The 26,213-nt window shown below is 41.8% G+C and overlaps 1 protein-coding gene across 1 annotated transcript in view; it reads left to right on the plus strand.

Annotated features, from left to right (window-relative positions):
• The first annotated feature begins 28 nt into the window (after positions 1-28).
• Positions 29-26,213, plus strand: part of ADAM17 (ADAM metallopeptidase domain 17) — a 36,750-nt gene continuing 10,565 nt past the window's right edge. Inside the window, exons 1-12 of the mRNA XM_010566687.1 lie at positions 29-69; positions 12,436-12,568; positions 14,012-14,145; positions 15,089-15,177; positions 17,200-17,368; positions 18,204-18,334; positions 20,108-20,197; positions 21,291-21,404; positions 21,932-22,076; positions 22,607-22,695; positions 24,854-25,006; positions 25,863-26,062. Coding sequence (XP_010564989.1) covers positions 12,450-12,568; positions 14,012-14,145; positions 15,089-15,177; positions 17,200-17,368; positions 18,204-18,334; positions 20,108-20,197; positions 21,291-21,404; positions 21,932-22,076; positions 22,607-22,695; positions 24,854-25,006; positions 25,863-26,062 — 1,433 coding nt within the window. The 5' untranslated portion in view covers positions 29-69; positions 12,436-12,449. The remainder of the gene's footprint in view (positions 70-12,435; positions 12,569-14,011; positions 14,146-15,088; positions 15,178-17,199; positions 17,369-18,203; positions 18,335-20,107; positions 20,198-21,290; positions 21,405-21,931; positions 22,077-22,606; positions 22,696-24,853; positions 25,007-25,862; positions 26,063-26,213) is intronic.

Genomic DNA, 26,213 nt, shown 5'->3' on the forward strand with positions numbered 1-26,213 from the left:
TCCGGGGCCGGCTGGGGGGGCTGGGGGGGTGGGGGGCGCTGGGGCGCCCGCCGCGCCGCCTGCGCTACGGTAAGGGGCAGGGCGGGACCACGGCAGCCGCGGGAGGGGGTGTCCGGGAGAGACCACTGTTGCGGGGCGGGGGGAGAGGGGCACGCTCGCCTCTGCCGAGGGGTAGCTGTGGGGTGGGGAGAGACCACTGCCGAGGCGCGGGCGTAGGAGAGGGGCTTCCAGCTACCGAGAGGTAGCAGTGGGGTGAGGGAGAGACCACCGAAGGGGGTGTGGGAGGGAACTGGGGAGAGACCACTGCTGCGGGGCAGGGGGAGAGGGGCACACCCACCTCCGCTCGGGGTAGCGATGGGGTGATGTGTGGGGTGGGGGAGAGACCACCTCCATGAGGCGGGGGGGGCACACGCACCTCTGCCAAGGGGTGGCGGTGGGGGGGAATGGGGAGAGGAGCCTGGGGCCCGGGTTGGAGCTGGGGACCCTCCGGCCTGGCTGATGGCCTGCCTGAAGGCCGGCCCGAGGCGGCGGGCAAGGCCGCGGCCTGCTCCCGTGCCCGCCGGTGGGCGGGTAGGTGCGTGTGCGCTGGGGACCCTGGGGACGGTGCAGGCCCCGTCCCCTCCCCGGGTGGCAGTGGCTCCTCTTCAGCTGAGGGCATCACTGATGGGCAGCGTTTGGGGGTCATCGCTCTCTGCAGCGGGGTGACGAGACCGTGCTGTGTTACACTCGAGGTCTGCTAAAGGGTTTTTCTCGCAGGAGTTCGTGTTATGTTAAGGCAGGATAATGATGTAAATGGCTTCCCTTCATAGTTCTGGTTGGAGAGTCACCGTTGCAGAGAGAGCCTGAAGCTATTGGAGCTGAATGTGACTTCTAGAAAGCTTAACACGGAGGAGAACCGCCGCTTTATTTAACTTCCGTAAACTTAGTTTTGCATCTAAACTTTTACTTCAGAGTAAAGAAATTGCAAACTTCTGTTCGATGAGCAAAAGCTTATCAGATGAACTTTTGCGAGAGGTGGTGGTCGTGTCTTGCCCAGTCAGATGTCCTGTTTCCAGTTGATGTGGCCTGTGGTGACTGCTTCAAGTCCCTCTTCTTTGCTTAGATCTCTCGGCAGATTTCCCAACAGGCATCCGGGCTGTGCCTCTGTCCTCCTCTCCTGCACCTGAGGTGGACTTGTGGTTCTGTGCAGACCTCAGCAGTTGGTGACTGCAGGAAGCTGGGAAGGATAGGGTTCAGTCAGTGGTGGATGCTCCAGGAAGTGTAGCAGAAGCAGAACAAACACAGTGTGTCCTTTCAACATCAGGGAGGTCAGGGAGCTCCTCAAACAGAGGTTGCATCTTGGGCTGTCAGATTTTTATGCCTTCTAGAGGACCTATCTGCTATGATTTGTATAATCTTTATCTGATAGCTTTTGTATTCTTGGCCTCCGTACCACCGTGCCTGGACTATGAGCTCTTCAATTTTATCAGATACTGCATGGAGGAAAAACTCTTTTCTTCTGTTTCTAAACATTGGCCATTTTTGTTGTCAGAAATGGTCAATATGGAAGGATTACTCATTTTCTTCACACCCTTAGGGACTTACAGACCTATGTAATTTTTCTCCTTTGTAATTTCTCTCCTTTTTTTTTTTTTGAGTGGGAAAGTCTTAGTCTGTATAATAATTCTTAGTATGGGAAAAAATGACTTTATTGGTCTTTGTTACTTTTGTCTATACATTTTCTTTTGTATTAGATTTAATTTTTTATTTGCGGTGTATGACCAGGACTGCAGGCAGTATTTGTGATACAAAGGTACCGTGGATTTATAGTGATGAATACTTTGGTTTTGTTTTCTTTCTGAGTAGTTTTTTGGCCTTTTTTTGTTGTCTAATAGTCATTCCAAGATCTCTTTTTTTTTTTTTTTTCTTTTAAAATTTTTGAGTGGTAATAACTATGCTGAAATACTTTGCTCAGATATAGTGAGGATTTTTTTTCTTGTGTGTTATTTCACACTTGCTCACACATTGAATGTCATCAAGCATTTTGTTGTTCTGTCATTCAGTAAACTAAATACATAAAAGCATTTTGTGAGGGAGCTTGAAAAATCCAGGTGTGGTCCGCTGTGTTACATTTATCGGCACATTTTGTCCTTTCAGAATGCTAATATATATATATGAGGCACTACTTCCCTAGTGTCTTGGTTAGCCACAGGTCTAGTAATTCACAGTTTGCTTTTGTTATTATTACCTGTTTGTCAGGTGAGGAAGTTGAGCGTATTTGTTGATTAGGCCCCTAGATAATACCTGGGGTGGAAATTGGTCCTGCACTTACCACCTTTCAGGCCACCTGTAGCAAGACCAGTGGCACTGTACTTGCATACCAGGATTAGTAGTTGACCAGTTTCATTTTTTCTGTGCTTTATAACTCTTGGGTAAATACATTCATGTCCTGTTGACTTACTGCTCATTTCGTTGGTTTGTTCTAAAGACCCTTTTCTTGAGTCTTTAACTGGAGGCAGGTCTTTAGATTATCCTATCAAGACAAGCTTTTGGAGGCCGCCTTAGTCACCTCTGCAGTGAATGCTAAGGTCAGTTAGTCTCTTACTTTTTGGTACTACCTTTGGCATCTGTTCATGGAGTCATCTTTGCAGCTTACTTGTAAAACAGGTCCCTTTGATTATTTGGCTGGGTTGTTTCTTTTGATATAATAAAAGCTATTTCAAGTATTAGCTTTATGCCTTTTACAAGCCACTCTTAAAAATATCTTTGCCTAGTTTACTGTGGGTTTATGATCTTTTGCTGGAGTTCTGTTGTCCTCATCTTGCACACAGCTTGGTTTTCTGAAATACCATCTTTTCCTTCTAATAACTTCAGCATTGCTATTTTGAGAGCTCTGTTTAACCACAGAGCTTGAGTTTTGTGAACCGAAATCAGATTTCTGGAGAGCAGTATCTTTAAGGAAGTTTCAAGGATTATCATTTTGTGGTTTCTATTAAGAACTTTCTTGCTTGTTTCTCTAAAATTTCAGTTTTTCAGAGATGAAAAAAATTATTATACAGTGAAAAACAGAATTTGACAAAGAATGGAATAAGTAGATAAAAAGACATGGGTCCTTTTCCAGCATTTTTGAGCTGAAGTAATCTTAGGGTGTGGTGTTCCAGCAGTCTAAACTGATCTAAGTTGGGACTGCCACAATCCTGGCCTCAGCTTTCTGATCCCTTCCCCATTCCTGTGAGCACATTCATGGAGCTAAGCTGCCTGGAAGCTAATCGTTTTGGTTTTATCGGTAAGGGATAGGGTGTCTGCGTTTGGGTGTTTGTTTGCGGAGTTCGCTCCCTGGACTAGCTCACGGCATGACTGTCCAAGTACCTGCCCTGTGTGTTGTAGGGTGGTAGTGGTTGTGCTCAAGATGAGGGATGAAGGTGGGATGGTATCCGCCTCAGTTTGTTGCCTTTAGATAATCTGGAAGCAGTGCTCTTTTTAATAACGTTGACAGCAGGGATTAATTTCTGGGAGAAGTGTGACTCTACTAGTCAATACAATGACTGTTATAGTTTTGCCTCTGAAAATTAAGGTCATTATAGTTTTGCCTCTGAAAAATTAAGGTAAACTCTTTTAACATTTTTCTCTCCATTGTCATTTATCTCTGAAGATAACCTTTTATAACTATTAAATATTAATGCTGTTTGTCATGGAGCTCAGACATATCTGAATGATAACGGGGCTTAATATACCTGAAAAGAAGAACGATGCAAATACCCAGCTTCAGTGCTGTTGAATATATCACTGAATATATCTAAAGAACTGCTTGAATCTGTTTTACAACACAGTGATATTAGTAGTGTCCTCCTACGAAGGAGCATGTATCTGGGATTGCCGAGAATAGAGTCTGTATGTAAAATGTGTCTTACTCTACTGTTACCTGTTTTGAATGAGATCTTTTTTATCATAAGCTAAGCACGGAATTAAATAAGATAGCGGTTCCTATACTGGGCAGATGATATTCTTTGAATCTCTCACTGCTAGTCTTTTTCTACCTGCTATATTGCACTAATAAAATGAGGCAGGTAAACTGGGCTTGAATTGTTTTTTCTCCACACTGCTCAAATGCCATGCAGAACTCAAAACGAACTGCATGAGCAGAAGAAATGACCCATTATAAATGGTTCGGTACGAACCTGTGTAATACACATTAAAAGACTAGAATTTACAATTTGAGTGAAAAAAACAAATGATAGTGGTGTTGAATAAACTGGGGGAGCTGAGTGATGCAGAGGGCAGCATAAAATCATTCACATTCAGTTTTGAATTCTACTTCACACTTAGTGTGACAAAACGCAGGAAGTCCGTAAGGCCAGGAGTATAACCAACTGACAAAGAGTTAAGGGGGTGGAAGTTTAGCTCAGTGTCAAGAGCGTGCAGTGAGATAATTATTGACAAAATCCTTGTGCAGGATTAAACTTTGTCCTTCTGGGCTGAAGCATCTGTTGGAGACTAAGGCAAGACCTCGGTAAGGGCCAAGTAACTAATTTCCCTACCATAGTCTGCCATTTTTGTTACTGTTTCTTGTCCCATTTTAATATCCTTTGAAGCAAAACAACTATTTTGGATTGAGCCAGTTTTGCAGTTTCACTCCATAAGCTGAAGGTTGGGTGTGTATCTTACCATGCACCACGTGGAGGAGAATCCAAGAACACTCAGCCTAATAGCAGTATCTTGCAGTGCGTGATAGCTGCCTGGGATGCTGCAGGATTATTTCAAGATCATTGCAGGAATTTGTAGATGCAGTGTTTCCACAGGTGGTGTTACAGGCTAAGTGATAAAGTAGAGTCTTCTGTACACTTTGTCTCCATATGAACAGCAAATGCTTCATGTAGACATGGTCTTATTGAATGCAAATTATCAGTGTGATTTTTGTGTTGTGGATTGGCAATCTGTTCTGTGGAGGTACTTAATATTAAGGTTTTAAAGTACTTTTATTGGGTTTGTTTTCTTTTGTTCCTGTGAATCAGTCAACGTTTCCATTTCTAACTGGGAAAAAAAAAGTGATAAAAGTGTAATTCCTGAGAGAAGTACTCAAAGTCAACAAAGTGAAGAATGTCAATACTAGATTAAATTCTAATTATTAAGAATTACCCTTAATATTGCAAGATTTTTGTGATAGGAACATAATCAAGTGCTTGGTGTGAGTTTGGTTTTCAGTAGTGCTGATTTGGTCTGACTTCTAGGCAGCCAAGAAGTAAAACTCTTGGTTGCATTTAAGATTTGGGGTCGTTTTATTTTTCTCCCCCCCCCCTCGTAAAAACTGATAACTTCCCTGCTACTGTTCATTGCTGGTAGCAGCAGTGACTCATTTCAGTTTCACGCTTCTGCTACCCTGGAGTTTTTTTGTGTGTGTGCAGAAGCCCCAGCATGGCTTTCTGCTCTGCGGCTGGAAGGGCTGAGCAAGGAAGCACAGCCAGCCAGCTCTTCAGTGCAGAGTTCTCCTGATTGCACTCTAACATTACACCAGGATTTAATTATGTGTTTAGTAGTAGTAGACATTTATTTTTGAGATAGAAGTTTATATTTAACTTCTGTTATAAACAGGCTGACTTTTTTGTCCCCCAGCTTTTTTATAAACTGCAGGAGTCCGAGTTTGCCTGTTTCCCAGACTGATCAAGGGAAGTCCTTTGCTGTGTGTAATTAAAGGTTAACCAAGAGCCAGGTTTCTTTAACAAAGAGCAGTACATCCTGCTGTCCTGTTCTATGGATTTCATATGCCACACTCAAACTTGCTTGTTTTGGGGATATCCTGCAACGCTCTCAATGGTTCTGATGGTCTTCCTGGTGTCTTATTCTTGCAGATGTATGTGACCATACCGCTCCTATTTATGTCGCTTGTGCCCTGCATCTCTTCACAGTATCCATCCTTGTCTTCCTGTGCTGCTCTTAATATGCATTTTTTGTACTTTTTTGTCCTCCTTGATACCTGCATTTTTAACCTATGTAGGTACGTGGACTGGGGGGTGGGAAGGGAAGGGGGCCCTGTTATGCAGGGAGGCACCTACAGCTGCCACCCACTTGATGTTGATCTGTAATTACTGAGGTGTTGAACAAGAACATGGTATCCCTTGCAATCCTTGGTTTCCTTTCTCACCTTTTCAGATCGTTACTGAAATCATGAAGTTCTGCCCCTCAGTACCTGTGGTGTGCCTTGAATTTTGGAAGGTTGTGTCTGAGTGAGTCCAAAGTCGTATCTTCAAGAAGAGATGCAGTCAGATGGGGAGAAGAGGTTGATCTCACAAGCGTAGTCCAGACAGTAATTAGTCTTTACCTAGAATCAGCTCCACTCACACTTACTTTGTGACACAGCATGATTTTGTGGTGTGGTATCTAAGCACAGTAGTGAGGCTGACAGTTTTTGGAGAGCCAGACAAATGATGTTTCCAGAGAACACTACATCCTGTGACTTGGCTGTTCTTGTCTGCAGGATATGTGAAAGCATGTGATTTTTGAGTTTTGGGGGGTTTTTTTGAGCATTGAGTCATATGATGCTGTTCTAGTTTTAAGATGAGACAGCTGTATTGCCCTTGTTTCACTTTGAATATGAGGATGATAATTCAGTGGGCTTCCTTATTTTTTATAACGTCAGTATTTGAGCAGGATATTGCATTCTTTTTTTTTTCTCCAAAAAGTGCCTTCTGCTTTCACTAATAGGACAGACTGAATTATTAATCAAGTAGATCCAACAGAATAAATTTTGTTCCTCACTGGTCCTTATTTAAGATGTGTTCAGTGAAGGAGAAAATTTGCAAGGTCAGAAGAGTGTGAGGGGGTATTCAGCTGTATTCAAAACCACCAGAAATAGCAGTTTAATTATCTGTACGGCTTCTGCTAAACAGAATTTGCACCCTTAAGGAAATATTCGCACTGTCTAGAAACAGATGTCTATTTTACTGTAGAAAAAACTTTGGAGTAGTATAAGGGTGCAGCTATATGAACAAATTTTTTCCTGAGATGAACTAAAGGGTGTTTTGTAAGTTGTTAGTTTTTCCATGGTATCCATCACTGGACATTTCTGAATTTGTGGTAAGTAGAGAGTAGTTTAACCGGTGTAACTGCAGGAAGAGTATAGTGTGGAGTAGCTGGTAGACAGTAAATCAGCAGCCTACCTCACCTCTCAGTGTGAGGTCTGTGTAACCATACCCTGAGGCTTTGTCTGTGCTGTGCTGGTGACTAACTGAATTTGGGCAGCTTGTTTTCCTCATGTGGTTTAGCAAGTTTCATGCAGTTGGGATCGAGTCAAAAACATGTCTTTTAAAACATTCAGCAATGCTGACATGGCTGGCCATTCTTAATGACAGGTTTGTCTAGAAATGTGTTTAAACGGAGTGTAAACCTCTATCCTGTTATGGTTTATAAGCAGGCTGACATACCTTTGGTTCTTGCTTTGAACCCATTTCTCACACAAGTTCTTCTGTTCATGTATACTTGATGAGCAAAACAGCAGCTCCTCTTTATGCAGTGGAAACAAGTAAACATGATTTATCTAAACTGTTAAAAGCATGGGCTGTTTCACAAGGGATAAGTGTTTCAATTCACTTTGTTTTCTGTCTTTGGCAATGGCTCTGTACCAGATGCACTGGAGAGAGATGTAGCAGCACGTGTAATGAGCTGTTACGGAACAGCTTTCCCACAGATGGATCTTCTCAACACATCCTCTTCATCAACAGTCTCCTAAAAGCAGTGTAAACTGTTACGGGAAGGTACCCATAAACATTTAGGCATGACTGCATCACCTCCTGCCTGGTGAAGACTGTTTGTGTGCCTGGCTGAGATATGAATATATTGGCCTTCTCCATTAGCACTCCCTGGCATGGTGCTCCAGTCAAATGATCCCACTGTATTGCAGCCAGTAACCGGCTGTTACCACAAGCACGAGGGCCGCTGTTTTATGTAGGGTGGTGGTGACCTGCTTTAGCTCATATGGTTAAGGTTGGAAAGACTCCAGTCTGTGTTTCCTGGTCCAAATTCTGACTGAGGCTGTGAATTATATTTGAAGTTACTTTGTTTGGTTACTTTAATTAAAATATTTTAATGTAGGAAGAAGAGCATAATTTGGAGAATAAAAAATAAATAGTAACAATAAAGAATATGGAGCCCTTTAACCATTCAGTCACTCCCCAGTGAATCAGAAAAATTGTTATTAGTTAGCTGCTCACAAGCTTTTGATAGGTGTTTGATACCCATTGGAAGTCAGCTCGAGATCAGTACCAGGGTTGTAGTTGACAAGTGCCATGCAAAATACAGGCTGGAGCCCTTTTTTCAGTCTTGGATATGCCAGTGATTTAACGGTCACACTGCAAAATCCTCCCCAAGTGTGTTTGCTGTGCTTGTTCCAGGGCTACTGTCTGTAGGCTTGTCATCCCATTCCAGTGTCTTTTGACAGGAGATTTATTTCTGCTTTCATTCCCCTTGGGGTGGTTGGAGGAATAACTGCAATCATTCCTGCAAACCCCTCTGATGCTTTTGTGGTCATTTTTAAATCCTGAAAGTAATGTTTTCTTAAATATTGTTGGATCTTGTGTTTTAAGTAGAGACATTATCATGGGATAATTGTGAAGAGAGTTTTTTTAAATATTAATTATATCTTCTGGGTTAAAACTTGATGCTTCTAGATAAGATTAACCTTTCTGTAAATAATGCAGTGCAAAAGAATGCTTATGAAATGGCTGACTTGCCACATTTACTTGTTGCTTTCCGGGCAATAGATTGGGCATGAGATCATGGGAATTTACTGTTCTGATTATGAAAGCTGAGCTGGTTGGAGAAGGATGCCATTGGTATTTGAATTGGTAGCTGAGCACTTGAAGAGAAACCTCTTCTTTTGAAATATATGCAGTGGCCTCCAACTCAGTGAGCTAAGCTGTTGTCCAGCACATTCTTGATCTCTTTGCTGCTGGAGTAGCCTGCTGCAATGCATACTGGCCCATAATTTATTTAAAAGATACTTTCCTGTGTTAAGTTGCAAAGTCTAGCAGCAGTAGGCTTTTAGCCTTGAAATGAGGTGAAAGAAAAAGAGGAAACAATTAGTGAGTTCAAAGTTGGGGGCAGAGGAGAAGTCACTGTTGTGGATTTCTTCATGAGAATTTTGGAGTATTGTCTTTGTCACCGATGTTCCTTCCCTGTTTCTTTTACATACCTGAGATGTGTATGTTCTGGGAAGGTCATCCTGTGTCCGTCCCCATCCCCCCATCCCAGGAGAGAAGGTGGAATGAGGTGAAGGCTGGCGATCATAAATAAATAAATATGTGGGATATCAGGATGAAATTAAGGTGTCCCTCTCCAAAAAGAGAGGAATGCAGAAATCTAAGAGGGGGTGGAAGGGAAGGAACCGCAGGAAAGTGGTTTGGGAAAACTTGAGTCAGCTTGGTGCCGTTGAAGCCCATGGGCAATGACTCTTGGACCATAGTGAAGATAATGAGGGAGGAATGCCAGAAAGATTATTAAGCTTGAATAAAAAGTAGTCAAGTATATGCTTGCTGTGGCTCCCATCCACAGACTGCTGTACAGTTGGACTCTGTACAGCTCTGTATTTTGTTTAAAATAATGACATTTCAGCTTTCATTTTCAATAAGCCATGACCATGGATTCATTTTCACAGTATGAAAATTTTACAGAAAAATTTTGGTTTGAGTGTGTTACCAATATATTTTTTCCACATCTGTCTGACACCTGAATTAGTTCAAGGATTTATGTCTAGCAGCAGCATGTCTTAAGTCTACTTGTGTCACAAGTAAAATTAAAAGCAAACAAATTTAGGAAGGGTAAGAGGAAATACGAACAAGTGCATTCTTGTTTCAGGGTAACAGGAACTAGGAGTGTCCTGTGTTTCATTTGTTACTTTAACAATCATCTTACTCATCTTCATCAAGTCTGTAGGTCTTGTTCTTACTACCCTTCCCCTGTCTCTGTGAGACATTTCCAGAAGGGTATTTGTGTGTGCTGAGGTGGAGCAGGACTTCTGAAGTTCTCCTTGCCTACCAAATAAAAAAATCTAATTTCTTTAGCAGACTTCTCAGTTCTCTTGCCATCAAACTGAGACATTTTGTCTGGCCATAGTGACAGCTGCATCTTGCTCTTTGGCATGACCTTCCCCTGGTTCTGGGCTGTACTTTGCAGGCAGAGGTGGAAAAGGGCAGAAAGAGTAGTATATTGCAGCTGGGGTTGTGCTTCTTGGGCAGACCTTGTGCTTGGCAAGTCGCTGTGTCAGTCCCCAGCAGCACAGCTCTGGTACCACACCTCTCTTGCTTCATGGCCCACATACCACACACTTGCTCTGTATCACAAACCGACATTTGGTATCCTTTATGTCAACATTCACATTAATTGAGGGGTCTGCTCTGGCCGAGTGTGTTGAAAGAATCTCAGGTTTAATTAAAAGAATTTAGGACTAGACAGTTTAATGAGGCTTTTTTTTCAGAATTGATTTTCCCTGCCTGTCCCTATCCTCCTCCCAGGTGGTTCTGGATGAAGGCAGGTGCCAGACCATAAGCAATGAATTGTAATAGACTTTTTAAAGAAAAGGGATTTGGGGAGGGGATTTTTTTAGGTATTTGCTCACTGCGTGGCTCTAGTGAACCAGCTCTGCAGCCTGTGGCAAGCTAACGATGAAGGCACTGCCTGGCATGCCGCAACTGCGCCCATAAGTGGGAGAAAACCCACAACATGAAGGTGTTGGAAACTTGCCTTTACATATAACCCTAAATGCATGGTAATCAATTGCAGGTGCTCTCAACCTGTGGGTTGTAAACAGAAATCAGGAAATTGCAACTGCACTGCCCTTCCTGTGTTGCTCAATGGCAGGGGAGGGAGAAGCCTGGGAGCTGCTGCTTGGTGGCTTCTGCTGCACGAGAAGGCAGCTGTGTCACTTTGATAGTCGGTCTGGTGCAGGGCCAAGAGGGCTGTGAGGGTCATCTTTGTTTCTGCAGCTTCCTCGCTTCCAGCGTACACGAGCATATGTGTGCACATACACTGGTGGTTAATTCTTCCCACCTGCCCCCTCACAAAAGAAAAAGTGAGGTGCTTGCCTTGGCCCAGATAACGTGCCCATTCTTAAAGGTTTTCTTGGGTTTTAGAGGCATGTATTTGGGGATAAATGATGGTACTGAGTGTCAAGTTTAAAAAAAAAATAAATTTCAGGAGCTATATCAATCTGGATTTCAAGTTGGCCATCTTGGCTTGTTGCACAAGAACCAGTAAAATGCAGCTTCCTAGTGGTGCTGCTTACTAAAAGTCTAATAAAATGTGTGAGGTTACTTGGCTGGGTGGTATAAGCTAGTGATTGGGGACTCTGAAGAAGTGGAAAGGCCATCTTCGTTAATAAAAACCCACTTTGGTAGCTATCATGTCTGGTTTAGAAGCACAGCTGGAAATGAAGGGGAAAAAATGGGATTTTTTTTTAGTGAAGAATGACTGGATGAGCACTTCTGCTTCTTGTAAAACATGGCTGACTCCTCATGTGGTTCATTGAAAAGAGTGAACACCTCTGGCAGAGAAGGAAGACAGTGATGTGGGAAAAAGGGCCTCTGTTTAGGGCTGTAAGGGGCAAATGAATCGATTGGCGCTGGTGGAAGTGAAGGTGGTTGTCAGGTGCCTTGCCGGCTGGTGGGTGCTCCCAGCGAAGGGATGGCTTACCAAGCAGCAGGAGGCTTTATCAGCAAGAGTCAGACACCGTTGGCAGCCAGCATTATGCACTTGTTAATGGTGGAAGCATATGCAGAATGTTGACCTGAATTTGTAATTTGTGTGCTGCTCCCCATAGGACTTCAGGCGGGCCCTTGGTCTCCCTCCTCTGAATAAGTTCTTATGTTCCGAGTAGGGAAATCAAAGGAGTTTTGTGTGGTGGTAAGGTATTGGGAAACCAGGGTACCTGGAGGTGCCTCATATGAGGTGCCTTGTTAGTTATTTCTGATTGATTATGCTACACAGACACCTGTTTTCTGGCTACTGTTGGACAGAAAGGCAATAAATGCAGTCCTGGTCTGTAGTGAATTTGGTAGAAGTTTCCTAGGTGAAATTATTTTCTTCCTTAGACTCGGATGAGGACCAGCAGGTGAGGAGAGTGATTCACTCCAGAGAAATGGGGATGTTCTCCCCCGTTTAGTTTCCAGAGGACAGCCAGGGAGGGCATTAGCTCTGCACAGCAGTGGCAGTAAAAATGATAGGTTGGTTGCTCAAAAATTGCTATAAGAAGTGAACTGAATACTTTGCCTCTCAGATTGTGTCTTGCCTCACACTATGATTTCTACTCACCTACACAAAATGTACCTTTACAGAAATGTACGATAGTTATCCTAAAATTAGAGCAAACTGTGGTCTTGCTGTTGAAATTGGAGGCTCTGTTTTGCTGGTTTATGTGTGTATTTGTGAAAGAGTCTCTTGAAACCAAAACTTTCCTTGTTGCTCTTCCAGACACAGTTGAGTCCATGCTTTCAGACTATGACATCCTTTCTCAGTCTAGCATCCAGCAACACTCACTGAAGAAGAGGGACCTCCAGCCTGAGACACATGTGGAGAGGCTCTTAAGTTTTTCAGCCCTGCAAAGGTAATTAAATCATCAGCAATGAAATAGCATAATATTTTCCTTCAGTTTGTAATGAATAATGCACAGTTCCAAACCCAGAAATAGTTATCTTGTTTTCTGTCATGACTGGCCAGTTCTAAGTTAGTGGTTATATGACTTCAGAGAGGCTCAAAGGAAACAGAAAAGTAAGTTGCATTGTATTACTCTGCTGAAGTGGCAGTGATTAAAGATTTCTTTTGCTCTGTTCTTAGCTTGGTTTTATGTAGATTACTTCCACTGATTGGGTTGGATCCCATTTATACCTCATCTGGCAACATTGTCATACTTCTTGACTGTCCTCTGGTTCTTGAAAATCTCTGCCTTCGGTTTGGGGAGCGTGTGTGGTGTGTTGCCCAAGAGATTTATTGTGTTTTTTTCATGGAGGTTTAATCCTCTCCCTACTAAGTGTAAATTTCCCATTCAGTAAAACGCTTCTTTTAATCATTTTTTTCATAAGATGGGAAATAGAAGCACAGGTGAAAGGGGAAGAAGAGGTAGAAGAGAGCAGGCATGAAGGTTGTATGGATTTTACTGAGTGTCAGAAAAGCGTCTTACAGGTATTTGAGTGCTGAAATTGTGACTCTCAAATGGGGGAGCAGGGTGAGAATAATGTTTTGTATTAACAAGTGTAGATCAATTTTTGTTCATCTGACATGTTTGTCTACTGTGTTCTCATGTGCCTTCCCCTGTCTGTCATCTACAACTACAACTGTCATGCAAGTTGTTGTGCATATTTTTTTAATCTCTAAATGTGTGGAGGGGGTAATTTTTAAGTACCAAGTATAAAAGGTTAATGGGATCAAATGTCTGGCTGTCCCTGTTTTGCACTGCCTCGTGCACCCTGACTTTATGGTGAGGTTGCAATACGGCCAGTGATAATTACAGAATAATTGCAGAGGGGCATACCAAAAATCTTTGACCCAAAGCCCACATAAACCAAGAGCCGATGAGGCTCCTTCCAGAGAAGGTTCTCTAGTTACTTCTTGGGATAGCCTTTAGTTTTTGTGACAATATATCATAGAAATCTACAGAGTTCAGATTTCTGTTTATGGTCTTCTGACTGTATTATTTCAGAAAATAAGAACTTCAAAGTAATTTAATTTCAAATACATGAACAAATTCCTTGGTCTGATTTTCTTTAAATAGTTACCAGTAACTGGTTTTGACAGCAAATGGAGAAGGTCCATCATGAACAAACTGTGGCTGTTTTGGATTTTGGGGTTTATTTTTTATTTTTTTAATTAAACATCTTTGACTCTTTAAAAATATTTACAGTTATGAATTACACAGTATATGTTTTTGTAGCCTGCTTATCAGAATTAATGCTTTCTAACTTCTTTTGGACCCTCAGTAAAGTGGAGACTTGGATGTATCTGTTATGTGTATACTTTGCTTAAAAATAAATGGAAATAAATTCTTTTACAGGCACTTTAAGTTATACTTAACAGCAACTGCTGAACACTTTTCAGAAAAATTTCAAGCATTAATTGTGGATGGTGAAGGCAAGGAAAAGAAGTATCGTGTTCAGTGGCAAGACTTTTTTACCGGACATGTCGTTGGTTAGTATGGACTAGACTGTGTGTCAGTGCTGAGAAAGCACAGCTTTGAGCCTCTTGGCCAAAGTAAATGGTGTATTGCCCTCATTTTCATCAAATAGTAAACTTAATTTTCATGTCCCTTGGGTTTTCTGGTTTTGTTTTTGTGGTGGGTTTGGGGGTTTTTTTAGGTTTGGTGGGTGGTGGGGGTTGGTTTTTTTTTAGCTATTGCACCAAGGTTCTAAGGTAGGACTCTTCTGTTTAGTTTGGCAGGACACAAAGGTATAATTTACTCAAGCAGCAGCTTGTGGTTTTTTGTTGTTTTGTTTGGTTTTTTTTTTTTTTTTTAAAACGATGATGGTAGCTTTAATTCCAAGTGGAGTGTAAGACTTGAATGTTCATTGTCCCAGAACACAAAGCCCGGGTAGTAGTGATGCAGCGTTGCCCAGATTGTTATATTAAAAGACTTTAAGATGATTCTTTGCAGATTACTTTTCTGTGAAGAAAGGGTATCTTGCTCCACTTTAGTCCAGCACTAATGGTTCCGCTAAGTTGTTTTGATTTTTATGTTGCCTGTGTGATGTGGTAAAAGTCTTTTCCACTGGAATCCAGGCTGACGCCATGTCAGACTGCTGTCTGATAGTAGTAAGATGCAAGCTGCTTTTGTTGGCAGAAATATTCTGTGACCCATTACTAATCCCCAGAGCCATCTCAACACTTTCTGCAAAATTGTCAATTAAATCTGAGTCTTGATGACTGTGACCACTAGGAAGTTAAGACTGGGGAGCAGTGCTGGTTCATTTCTTTTTTTCCTTTAAACTGGACAGTATAGTGTTCTTCAGAGACTGAGGAAGGTAATTTGGCATGAAGTTTAGAAACAATTAAAAAAACCCCAACAAACAGTGTCTGTGCAGGAGTGCATGCAAATAGAGCTGAATTAATTTATTTTTCCTTGCTTATGTTAAAGGAGAGCATAATTCCAAGGTTGTGGCACATATTGGGGATGAAGATTTTACAGTGAGAATCAATACTGATGGAGAAGAATACAACGTTGAGGTATGTGGGTGTTTCTCTTTCTAGTTAGTCACAGTGACACCTCTGTAGTTCAAAATAGACTTGGTGGTGGTGGTTGTTTTGGGGTGGGTAGGGAGGAGGGACAGAAATGTGAAACCGATTTGACTTTTGCAAGTGTTGAGTTTTATTAGTGAGTTACATTCTCTGACATTCGCATGTTTTAGATACACTGGGGAGAAGGTATGTTTTAAACAGGAAAGGGTTTTAGAAATAGATATGGATAAAGTTAGTAATTAGTGGTGATCATGTCCTCTAGAATAACAAACTGTGCAGCTTTCTGAGCAGAGTCAAGGTCTGTTAAGCTTTCTAAAATTTTGGCTTTGTTACGTCTTGGAATTTTTCCCATTCTTAGAGCTTTATTTGAAAATCTGGTATTTTTTGCTCCCTTGTTTCTGTTTTTCACCATTTTCATTGCTTGTGTTATTTTAAACTATTGGTTTAAAAAACATATTCCACAATATATAATTAGAGACTATCTTAATGAGTTGTTCAGTGCAGTATACTCCCAGACACAAGCTGTATTAGAATGGCTGAATAACAGTAATTATGGCTGAGTGTTATATGGATATTGTAATTGTATCCAAACCCAAGCATATGCAGAATTATGGGTAAACCTGGGAAATCTAGTCACGTTAAAGTATGAAAATGTGATTAGAATACCCAAACCACTGTACTCGCGTTTTACATTAAGAGCATATACTAGCTCTTCGATTGTGATTTAAAGCATTTTTGTGGTTGTGGTCCAGAGTAAGGTAAGCATGTCTCATTCCTCGGTGCAGCCAACCCCCTTGGTTGGGGGGCAGGCAATGGCGTGGAAGCTCTGGCTTGCCCATGCTGCCTAGCTGTTAGCATCTGTGGGTCAGCTTCAGCACCTAACCAGCTGTGGGTGAGATGATGCCTGTGTGCAGTCAGAGATGGTGTGTGCCAGAGACCGTTGCCAAAAGGCAATGCGGACAAAGCTGCTCCACCGTTGCCTTCCTTTGCTTCATGGTCCTCCTGTACCGTTCAGAAAGGCTGCGGACCTTTGTATAAAACTCTGGTGCCCTCACACCTTGCCCTAGGGTGTGAAACATGTGCCTTCAGTTTTGCGCTACAGGCATGTGGCTGCTGGGCTGGCACAGCCTTCACATTTCAGGACCTTTTTGCTGTGATCTGAAAGCACAGTGTGATAAGTTATAGTTGTCTGAAGTTGAAAGAGCACTGCCTAAGGGCCAGAGGAGACCCAGACCCAGGTGCTCTGCATTGTGGATGTGGGCAGTCTATGCTACTTGGCCTTGCCTAAAGAACAGGCCCTGTCCATGTTGTATTTGTTGGTGTTGATGTAGCTGTTATGTACAGATAATAATAGGGACATGTCACTAAAGAAAAAAGATGGTTAGTATGCATCAGCTATGGGAATTAGTGTCTTATGTTGGCATTTCATGGTTTTCTTGTTTTCTTTGGTTTTGGAGAAATTTTCACGCTTGTAAGTGACTTGGGTAGCTATTGAACGTTGAAGAGCCTGCCTTCTGCTGTGAAGACTGCATTCTGCTGTGCGCTTAGATATTCTTTGTTATCTGCCAGCTCCTGTACATTGGTCAGTGCATTTGTTAGCATAGTTTAAGCACCTCCTCCCCGGCCGTGCCAGTATCCATACTGTTATGGAGGGAGCGGAGGAGCCCGAGATGCCCCTTCAGCTTGCTCATGTTCTGGAGAGGAAGAAAAAAATTCTGCCTCTTCTACAGCCTTATCCAGGTGGCTGCGACTGCTCTGTTGAGAGGATCTTAGATTTTTGGATACCTGTGTAGCATAAAAGAGTTGAATTCTGTTGAATTTCTTGGGGATGTCGTTTTATCAGTAGATCTGTTGCTGTGGATGAAATTATTGTAGTCCAACGCATTTGTGTGTGTACACATAGAGCTGTGGAGATTTGATGGTACATATGTCTAATTTTTTACTTATATAGACTTAGTCTTGGCATTCACTGTGTTCCTAATTGCATTTCTGTTATTCTTGTGCTGTCAGCCACTGTGGAGATTTGTAGATAATGTGCAAGATGAAAGACTGCTGGTCTACAGATCTGAAGATATTAAAGATTTCTCAAGATTGCAGTCCCCCAAAGTGTGTGGTTATTTAAAGCTAAACGAAGAAGAACTGTTGCCAAAAGGACTGGAAGACAGGAAGCAAAACGAAGGTGAGTGTCTGTACCTTGGGAGAGCAGCATCTTTGAAACAAATGCTTGAGTTCTGTCTGTATCGGCAAGTAAGATAAGAACCTGGGCAATAATCTCTGTTGCTGCTTCTAGTTTAATTATTAGCTCTTTAAATTCATTGGTGGGGGGAAAAAAGCAGCACTTTTCCTCATGCCCATTCGCAACCCAAAAAAGCCCCAACAACTGATGAAAGGAAGAAACTGTCACTCAGGGCATGTTTCTGGCTTGTTGAAAGGGTTTGGCCCTACGTGTAGGCTAATGAAAGGAAGCTATTTCATAAGGTCTAAGTAGTTTTTGTTGTGATAGCTGGCAGCAATGTAGGTAAGCTTTCTGAGGCGAACATTAAAACAACTTTGCATTTCTGTGCACTGTGCAGCAGGACCTGTTTGGCCTTGGTGGTCACTCAAAGAATCCATCTTGAGCTATGATGGGTTTTTGAGAGTTCTTGGTCCCTCTTTCCTCTGTCCTCTGTCCTTTGCTGTGTCAGCAGAGGTTGGGATAATGACTAGGAATAGGAGGAGGAGATGTGTTAAAGTCGAGGTGATGACCATAAAAGCTCTATAGGTAAATCTGTTGAATAACTCAATTTCGCTACTATACGTTCCTTTCCTTAAAACAAGTTTGAGGACTGTTAAGAAGACAAAATTTAAGTACAGTTATTAAAAAAAAAAAAAAAAAAAATCTAAACCTAAACATCCCCATTTTCCCCCAAAAAACCCACCCAAACTTGCAGTCATTTCTTACATAAGGGTAATAGACACAGCAGTGGCAGTTTTACTGAGTGTTTATTTAATTGTATTTAAAATGTTCACATTAGCAAGCATCCATCGGAAGAAAAGAGCTGTTTCAGAGAGCTCCAAAAACACGTGCAAGATGTTGGTAGTGGCAGATCATCGTTTTTTCAAGTATATGGGCCGTGGGGAAGAGAGTACCACTATAAACTATTTGGTAAGTAAATATACTCTGTTACAATTTGCTGGAATAAATGCAGGAAAAAATACTGAGTCAGTAGTTAAAAGAACATACAGCTTATACTACTTTTGCCCAACGTAATGTATTTATGTCTCATGGCTGCGTGTGCTTTTTACCTGGGAAAGTGTTAAATCATGCTTTTAAGATATTTTATAATGGTGATACTATAGTTAAATAGTCTTCAAGTTTCACTTATAAACAAATCCCTTCACTTCACATACTTCTTGTGGCTATGCTATTTTCTGCCTAAGAAACTTTTTTTTCCAGTTGGAGCTTTAGAATCTCCTGGATTTTGAAATCCACTGCAAGTGATCCAAGCATCTTTGAAGTTCAAGCATGTATAAAGCTCATATGAGAGGCAAAAGCAACTTGTATAGATTTTTTTTTTTCTTTTTTTCAAAATTCTTCCAGGATCCTTTGTCCAGACCAACAAAATTAGAAGCAGGTGCGGTAAACAATTCATTTGGTTGTACATGGGTGTTGTGGGTTAACCCCAACAGGCAGCTCAGCCCCACCCAGCCGCTTGCTCACTCCTCCCCGACGGGTTGGGGAGAGAATCAGAAGGGTAAAGGTGAGACAATTTGTGGGTTGAGAGAAAAACAGTTTAATAGGTAAAGCAAAAGCTGCATACACAAGCAAAGCAAAATAAGAAATTAATTTACTGCTTCCCATCAGCAGGCAGGTGTTTAGCCATCCTCAGGAAAGGGGGGCTCTGTCATGTGTACTGGTTACCAAGTAACCCAGTCAAAACCAGTACAATGGGGTTGTCTACCTGACAAGTTTTTGTGAAATAGAATGCCTGCCCACAGCCTTTCAGCAGAAGTGGAGAGTATGGGTTTGGGGATGGGAGACAAAACCAAATGAAACTACTTTTGGAGGTCTGTTGTTTGTCAAGAGTCTCTGAGTCTGAATCTTTAAAGTGCTAATCACTCTGTTCCACCTTTGCTGGCTTTTTGACCTTTCTGTCCTCTGAAATGTTTACATTCCTCAGGTAATGGAGCCTCAGTTCGTGTGTTTGCGGAGATGCTATTATCTCAGCATCTGACATATGCTGAGGCTAACCTACTGTTGTGTTTCCTAGGTAGATGTGTACTGTTAACAACACAGTGATTGGAAAACTAAAGCATAAACTATTATCAAGTGGCTCTGAATGTCACTTTTCATTCTGAGCAAGTTTGATGGTTTATATTTAGTAGAAGGCAGTTTTTAGGAAGATGAGAACAGCTTGAAAAGGGAGGTATTGATAGTGAGCACTGAAGAGAGACTTTCTGGAACCTTGTGCTTGAACCATAATAAGGAAAATAGTAGGTTTTTGGCTAGGAGAGGGAAGCAAGCCTCAGGGATCAGTTAAACTAGTTAAGCATTGTGCTAAAACAAAGCAGTAAAACCAACTCCTGCCTCTGCCCTTCCCCTCAAAGAAACCTGGAAAACTAGTATATGAACAAAGTGTTTCCCAAGATGTCTTGTTCTTAATATTATCGCTCTTCCACTACACAAACAAAAGTGATAAAGGGGAAAGTTTGTACTGGTTTTTTATGATGGAAAATTTTCAAGGATATGTGATAATACTCTCTGGATCCAAGTACTGTTGGTTTTGGATCAGTGAGTATAGTATGTCTGTTACATGAGATTCAATTTTAATTTGAAGTGAGTGTTTCTAGATAAGTATGTTGCAGCTTCTCTGAGTGTCTTGAACTTTATTACGTGAAAGCGTGGAACTTAAATAACTTGTTTTTCTTCTCTACATAGATTGAATTGATAGACAGAGTAGATGACATCTACCGAAATACTTCCTGGGACAATGGAGCCTTCAATGGGTACGGCATACAGATAGAGCAGGTATTCACTGAACTATACAAAAGGTTTCCAATTTAAAGGATAAGAACATGGTTTAGATATCAGGGTTTCTGATTGCTTTATCTGGATTAGAGCTAAAATAATCAAATCCTGTATTATTAACTCCAGCCAGGACCACTCTGAAATAGCATCTTACTAGTGGTGGTGTTACTGATCTGACACAGCATGCCCATTTTCAGTTCCTTGCAGCATTTGAGATGGAACTTTTCAGGGGGAATCTCTCCATGTTTAATCTCAATTCAAAGGTGCTTTTTTTCCCTGAATATGGGGAGTTCTTGTTTCTGTCAGACATACTGTTATGCATGCATTTAATGTTTGTGTCTATGACTAGTACTTAGCTTACAAAGCCTGAGTGGGCCTCAAACACAGATGAAAACACACAAATCCTGCCTGAAGAGCTTTAATGACTCTCTTAGACATCATGGTATCATGATGTGATAGTATAGAAGCTGCTGTAACGTGGACACAGGGGATGTAGTCACTTCAATTTATATGATGGCTTCTGTGCACAGAAATCTGGAAAAAGGGCATTAAAAAGAAGAGCAATCCATCAGCTCAGAGTACTGCAGGAGCTGTGATGTGGAACATGGAGGCTAATGGTACAAGCTAGCTGCCCCTTTACTGGGAAAAGGTCTGCAGGAACAAGGAAGGAGAGTTAATTGGGCAGGGAGGGGAAAAGAACATGATGCACTAATTCTAGGCTATGGGGAAAGTAGCAATCCTTTAAAATACGTTTTGGTTAGCTAGAACTCTGAAATGATTAGGGGTTATTTATACTAGAGGTAAATCCTGGTAGTATTTGGGTTTTTTTGATAGAGTAACATGTATCTCAAAGCAGAATGTTACAGTGAAAACTGTTGATGTTGCCCTGTAAAAGGGCTGGTGTAGTTACTTATGATGTATTTGGTGTATCTTAACTAGCAGAGGCTGAAAAGTTAACATTAGAAGCATGCTGAGTCTGAATTTTTCTCCTTGCAGATCTATTGAGACATTTAAGATTACATTGAAAGCTTTTCTGTAACTACTAAATTGACCAAAATTCCTCTACATTGTTGTTGCCCTTTTTGAAATGTAGATTATCATCCACAATGAGCCAAATATTGTAAAACCTGGAGAAAAGCATTACAATATGGCAAAAAGTTACCCAGATGATAAGAAAGATGCCTGGGATGTGAAAATGCTGCTAGAGGTAGGTTGTAACCCTTAAAAAATTGTGCCCCTCACAGGGAATTACATTCATACAGCTGCTCTGTGGTAACAGATGAAACTCCTCTACTTCCTTTGCATGACGTGTAGATGTTACACAAACTAGCTGATGTGCCCTGTAGCCCATGGTAAAGGGCTCCATTGCATAATTATAGAGCACACATCAATTAGTAGTATTAGTATGTGGCCTGAGTAAGAAAGGCAGTCCTGATATGTCTGGCCCTGAGACTGGCTGTCTTGTAACCTTCATAAAATTATTGTACTTGGTTTTTGCCTCTCTGTGAAAAGGGGAAATGAATAGACAAGTTATATAAATGAATGCATACAATGTACTTGGGTATTAATTTAATTTTCTACAGCTCTGTAGGACAGCTAAACAGCTGCTTTTTTCTGACTTAACTGGATCTAGAAGGTGCCTGTCTGGCTCATTAGATAAATGTTCTTTTTTATAGGCTTCTAATGTGCACCATAAAGTGTCTTACAAAGATTTGATTTTTTTTTTCCTTAAAGCAATTTAGCTTTGATATTGCTGAGAAAGCAGCTCACGTGTGCCTTGCTCATCTCTTCACATATCAAGATTTTGACATGGGAACGCTTGGATTGGCTTATGTTGGCTCTCCCAGACCTAACAGCCATGGTGGCATTTGTCCTAAAGGCAAGGCTTCTTTTTCTTCTGTCCCAGTTCTAGGATGAAAGCTAGTTTTTGTTATTTGTGTTTAATCCTCTTCTCCGACTTCCATGGAGCGTGATGTGTTATTTGCCTAGACTCTAGTTGTTGGTTTTTGTATAGAATAGATGGCCATTTTCTTGGCTGGAGCTGGAGAAAGAAGGGACGGAAGGATAAAAATCACTAAGCTATCTGGTGTGAACAAGCTGGCTAGAACAAACCCTAGACCAAGGGCTGCTTTGTGTGGGCGCATCTTGCAGCAGTTCTGGAACGGCAGATGCTATTGTCTTGGAAATTTCTTATATTTTCCCCTTTGCTGCAGTACATGAGCTGTTTGTGCTGTCCTTGAAAGATTCCCCACTCCAAAAACTGGCAAGAGACAGGGTCTCACTGGTGAGCCTGTGAGAACAATAAAGCTGTTCATTTCCCCAAACAAATATCCCTCTCTCCACCAAAAAACCCTGAAACCCAAGGAAAATGTTTGTCAATTTTTATTTGTTTATTTCTCACTTCTGTAGCTTACTATAGTCAAACTGCAAAGAAGGACATCTATCTGAACAGTGGATTAACCAGCACCAAGAACTATGGGAAGACCATCCTCACAAAGGTAGGAGAGTATCCTCCTCTGCAGAGCGTGAATGTTCCCACGTATGTACATGCATGTTGTGTGCCATGGGATTGTGACAAGCTTCCATGCTCTCTCAGAAACGAGCTGCTGGCTTTCCAATTGAGTCAGATCCTTGAGGACAAGGACATAGGTCACAAAACCAAAATCATCGGTTTTGTTCTTGCAGACAAGGAAAATCAGGACTGAATGGAATTAGAAGATTGAATTCACTGTGGAGCAGGAATGAGGAAACATAGCTAGTGTCTAATAGGAGATGTAGTTGTCCACATATAAACAGGATTTTCAAAGGATGAACTTAAATGTATTTTGCTTTAAAAAAACCCACAAAACAAAAACCAACAAAAACCCAACAAACAAACCAAAACCAAACCCTCAAACAGAACAAGCAGTGTTATACAAGAAGTAGCCTTACAGTAAGAATAAAATTAGTCTGCTGACTCAAATAAGAAAAAACTTACATGTTTGCTATTATGTACACCTACAACATGCAGATGGATGATTGTGTATGCTTGGTCTATTCCATTTGCAAGGTAAAGCAGTGAAAGCAGTGCAGGCAAAGTAGGTGGTTTAGTTTGGGCCTTTTAATGAAATTCGTCTATCTGATTTTTGTGTATGTCCTGAATAAGTAGAGCAGAGAACAGTGTAATAGACAGGGCTTATTAGTGCTAGTACTAAGCCTAATGTAAATTGATGTTGTCTGGATTTTTCTTTTTTATACTTGATGAGACAGTAAATACGTAAAGGCCTGAATATGAGCTTTGTCTCACTTGTAAAGATACCAGAGCAGTGCTTGTTTTTGCATCTACGAAATCTCTGCAGTTGGGCATATTTCTCTCTTGCTGAATTCTGCTGACTTCTCAGCTGTGCTTTTCTGTAGCCTGATTGTAAAGGGAATTCATAATTGATGTGTGGGCTAAAACTTGGCACAGAAGTTGTCAAGAAGCTAGGAAAAAAAAAGACACTGAAGCTTTGTGTGAGAGGGATGTCGACAAAGAGCTCTAGCTGTTGCCATGCTATTTGCATTTGTTGTTCCATCTCCAAGATGGAGATTACAGCCTTCTTTCTAGTGGCAGGCACAAAGCTTAGGATGAGGCAGTGGGAGCATTATGGATTGGTTTCACAGGGAGAGTGTCGCACAGTGTCCACTTGGGTTTTGAAAGACAAAAAATATCTGCTTAAAACCCTTCCCCAAATTAAACACAATGAAGCACAGGACTGATCTCTGGGCAGCTCTCCTGTTAGCTATGCCAACACTGGGTACCCGTGCTGCTCATTGCAGTGCTTGGTCCTTCCTGTGCCTGCACAGCAGCTGAAACGACGGTTAGCTTGTCAAACTTGTGCCTCTCTCTCTCGTGAACTGCTCAGTCTCCTTGTGGTTAACTTTTATTTCTGTGCTAGTTTTATTTGTGGTTATCACCTTGTGAGCTTGACACCATCTGCTGGTCAAGGCACTGCAGGGAGGCACACAGCAAGGCAGAGCCCGTTTGGGATCCTCAGCAGAGGAAGTTGTGTCTTGCAGAAATGGTGTTGGAAATCCATCCCTGCTGGGCCACGTTTTTAGATGTCTTTCCTAGTAATCGTGCAATAGAAGAGCTTATTCAGCACTCCTAATGTCGTCATCCATTTAGAAGAAGTAATTCTAATGGCAAGCTATGTTAAACAAGAGATTGGCTAATCATAGTAGCTGGTGTTTGTTTGGATTGTTTTTTGTTTCAACTTTTTATGCCTTCCAGCTATTTAAAAGCAAATTTTTGTATTTTAAGTATCTGCATTGCATTGAAAACAAGATTGAATTGGTATTCTAGGACAGCATTTTGCCTTTAACAGTGGTTTAGTATTCAAACCTAGTCCTGGAACTTGTCTTTGGAAATGGACCATAATTTTACTTGCCTTCAGTTCTCCACTTAAAAAACCAAACCACAAACCACCAACAAACAAAAAACCAAACCAAACCCAAAAAACAACCAACAAAAAAACCCAACCCCCCAACCCCCCCCCCCCCAAATGTTTATAGGAAAATCCCTTTCCATCTCAGTGTATCTTAGAATTGCTGGTGGCCTGGAAGTAGTTGGAATCTTCTGTCCTGTCCTGCTCAGAATAATTTTTTTCAATATTGCTTTTTTCACGTTCAAAAAAGGAGGCTGACCTTGTTACAACTCATGAACTTGGACATAATTTTGGAGCAGAGCATGATCCTGATAGTCTGCCAGAATGTGCCCCCACTGAAGACCAGGGAGGGAAATATGTTATGTATCCAATTGCTGTCAGTGGAGATCATGAAAACAACAAGGTATAGTTGCATAGTTTTGTTTCCAGGTACAAGTCTCTGCTATGGTCAATGACCATTTGCATGGCAAGTCTATTTAGTTAATGATTCCTGTAGCTTGAAACCGTCAGGATGTAATGGCTTAGCCATAAGAAGAAAACATACTTGCATGCTGTTGGGTTCTCTGCCACATAAGCTCATCTTTGGATTCTGAGTTTCACCAGAGTTCATAGCATGCCCAGGTGCTTTTTTTTAATTAGTTGTCTGTAATTAGCTGTGGCCACATGCTCCTAAAAGCAGGTCATCAGCAAGAGCCAAATACAGGACCTTCAGTACCAAATCATGTTTGGGTGGTCCATAGCTATTCTTGTTGGAGAGAGACTGCCAGATGCCACAGCCATGGTGCTCGCCAGTCTCAGATGCTTGCACTGTCAGTGCAGACTTGGCATTGTGCCTGTTCTGCAGATGAGAAGCCAAGATTATCAAGGGAATGATTAGTCTGCAGTCTGGTCTGACTTGCTGTCATTAACCCCTAGCCCTGCTGCCCAGAGGCAGTGCAGTCTCTCCCTGTTGCTACAACTTTACAGCCCTTCCTGGGGATGGTTGCTAGTGTTCCTGAAGCCATGGGAGAGCTGGAGCTGGTTCTGTGACCCCGAGCCAGACTGCATGCAGGTGTCCCTGCATTGTAACACAGCAATGTCCTTTATGGACTCAACCATTACTTTCCCATCTTAAAATTTTTCCAAGGTATCAAACTGGCAGTATAGAGGGAATAACACCAGAATTTGGAGGTGTAAGGAGGCTGAGGCTGTTTTAGATGCCACTTATTGACAGAAAGGTACACTCCTCAGTGCTGCTCTTTCCCCTCGTGACTCTCTAGATGTTCTCAAGCTGCAGCAAAAAATCCATCCATAGGACCATAGAGATCAAGGCCCAGGAGTGCTTCAAAGAGCGCAACAACAAAGTGTGTGGGAACTCCAGAGTGGATGAAGGGGAGGAATGTGATCCTGGCCTCTTGTACCAACAGGCTGATCCCTGCTGCTCTGCAGACTGTAAACTGAAAGATGGTGCCAAATGCAGGTAAGGGGAAATAAGCTGCAACTTCTCTAAACATAGGAGAAACAACGGGCTGGGCTGAAAGCTCCTAAAGCCACCTGCAGTGTCACAGACCTGTTTCCTGGCTTTAAGGTTAAATGTGTGAGCTGAAGACAATAAAGGACTTCAGGAAAGG

The sequence above is a fragment of the Haliaeetus leucocephalus genome, unplaced genomic scaffold (assembly GCF_000737465.1).
Source record: "Haliaeetus leucocephalus isolate CR32 unplaced genomic scaffold, Haliaeetus_leucocephalus-4.0 Scaffold217, whole genome shotgun sequence".
Lineage (NCBI taxonomy): Eukaryota > Metazoa > Chordata > Aves > Accipitriformes > Accipitridae > Haliaeetus > Haliaeetus leucocephalus.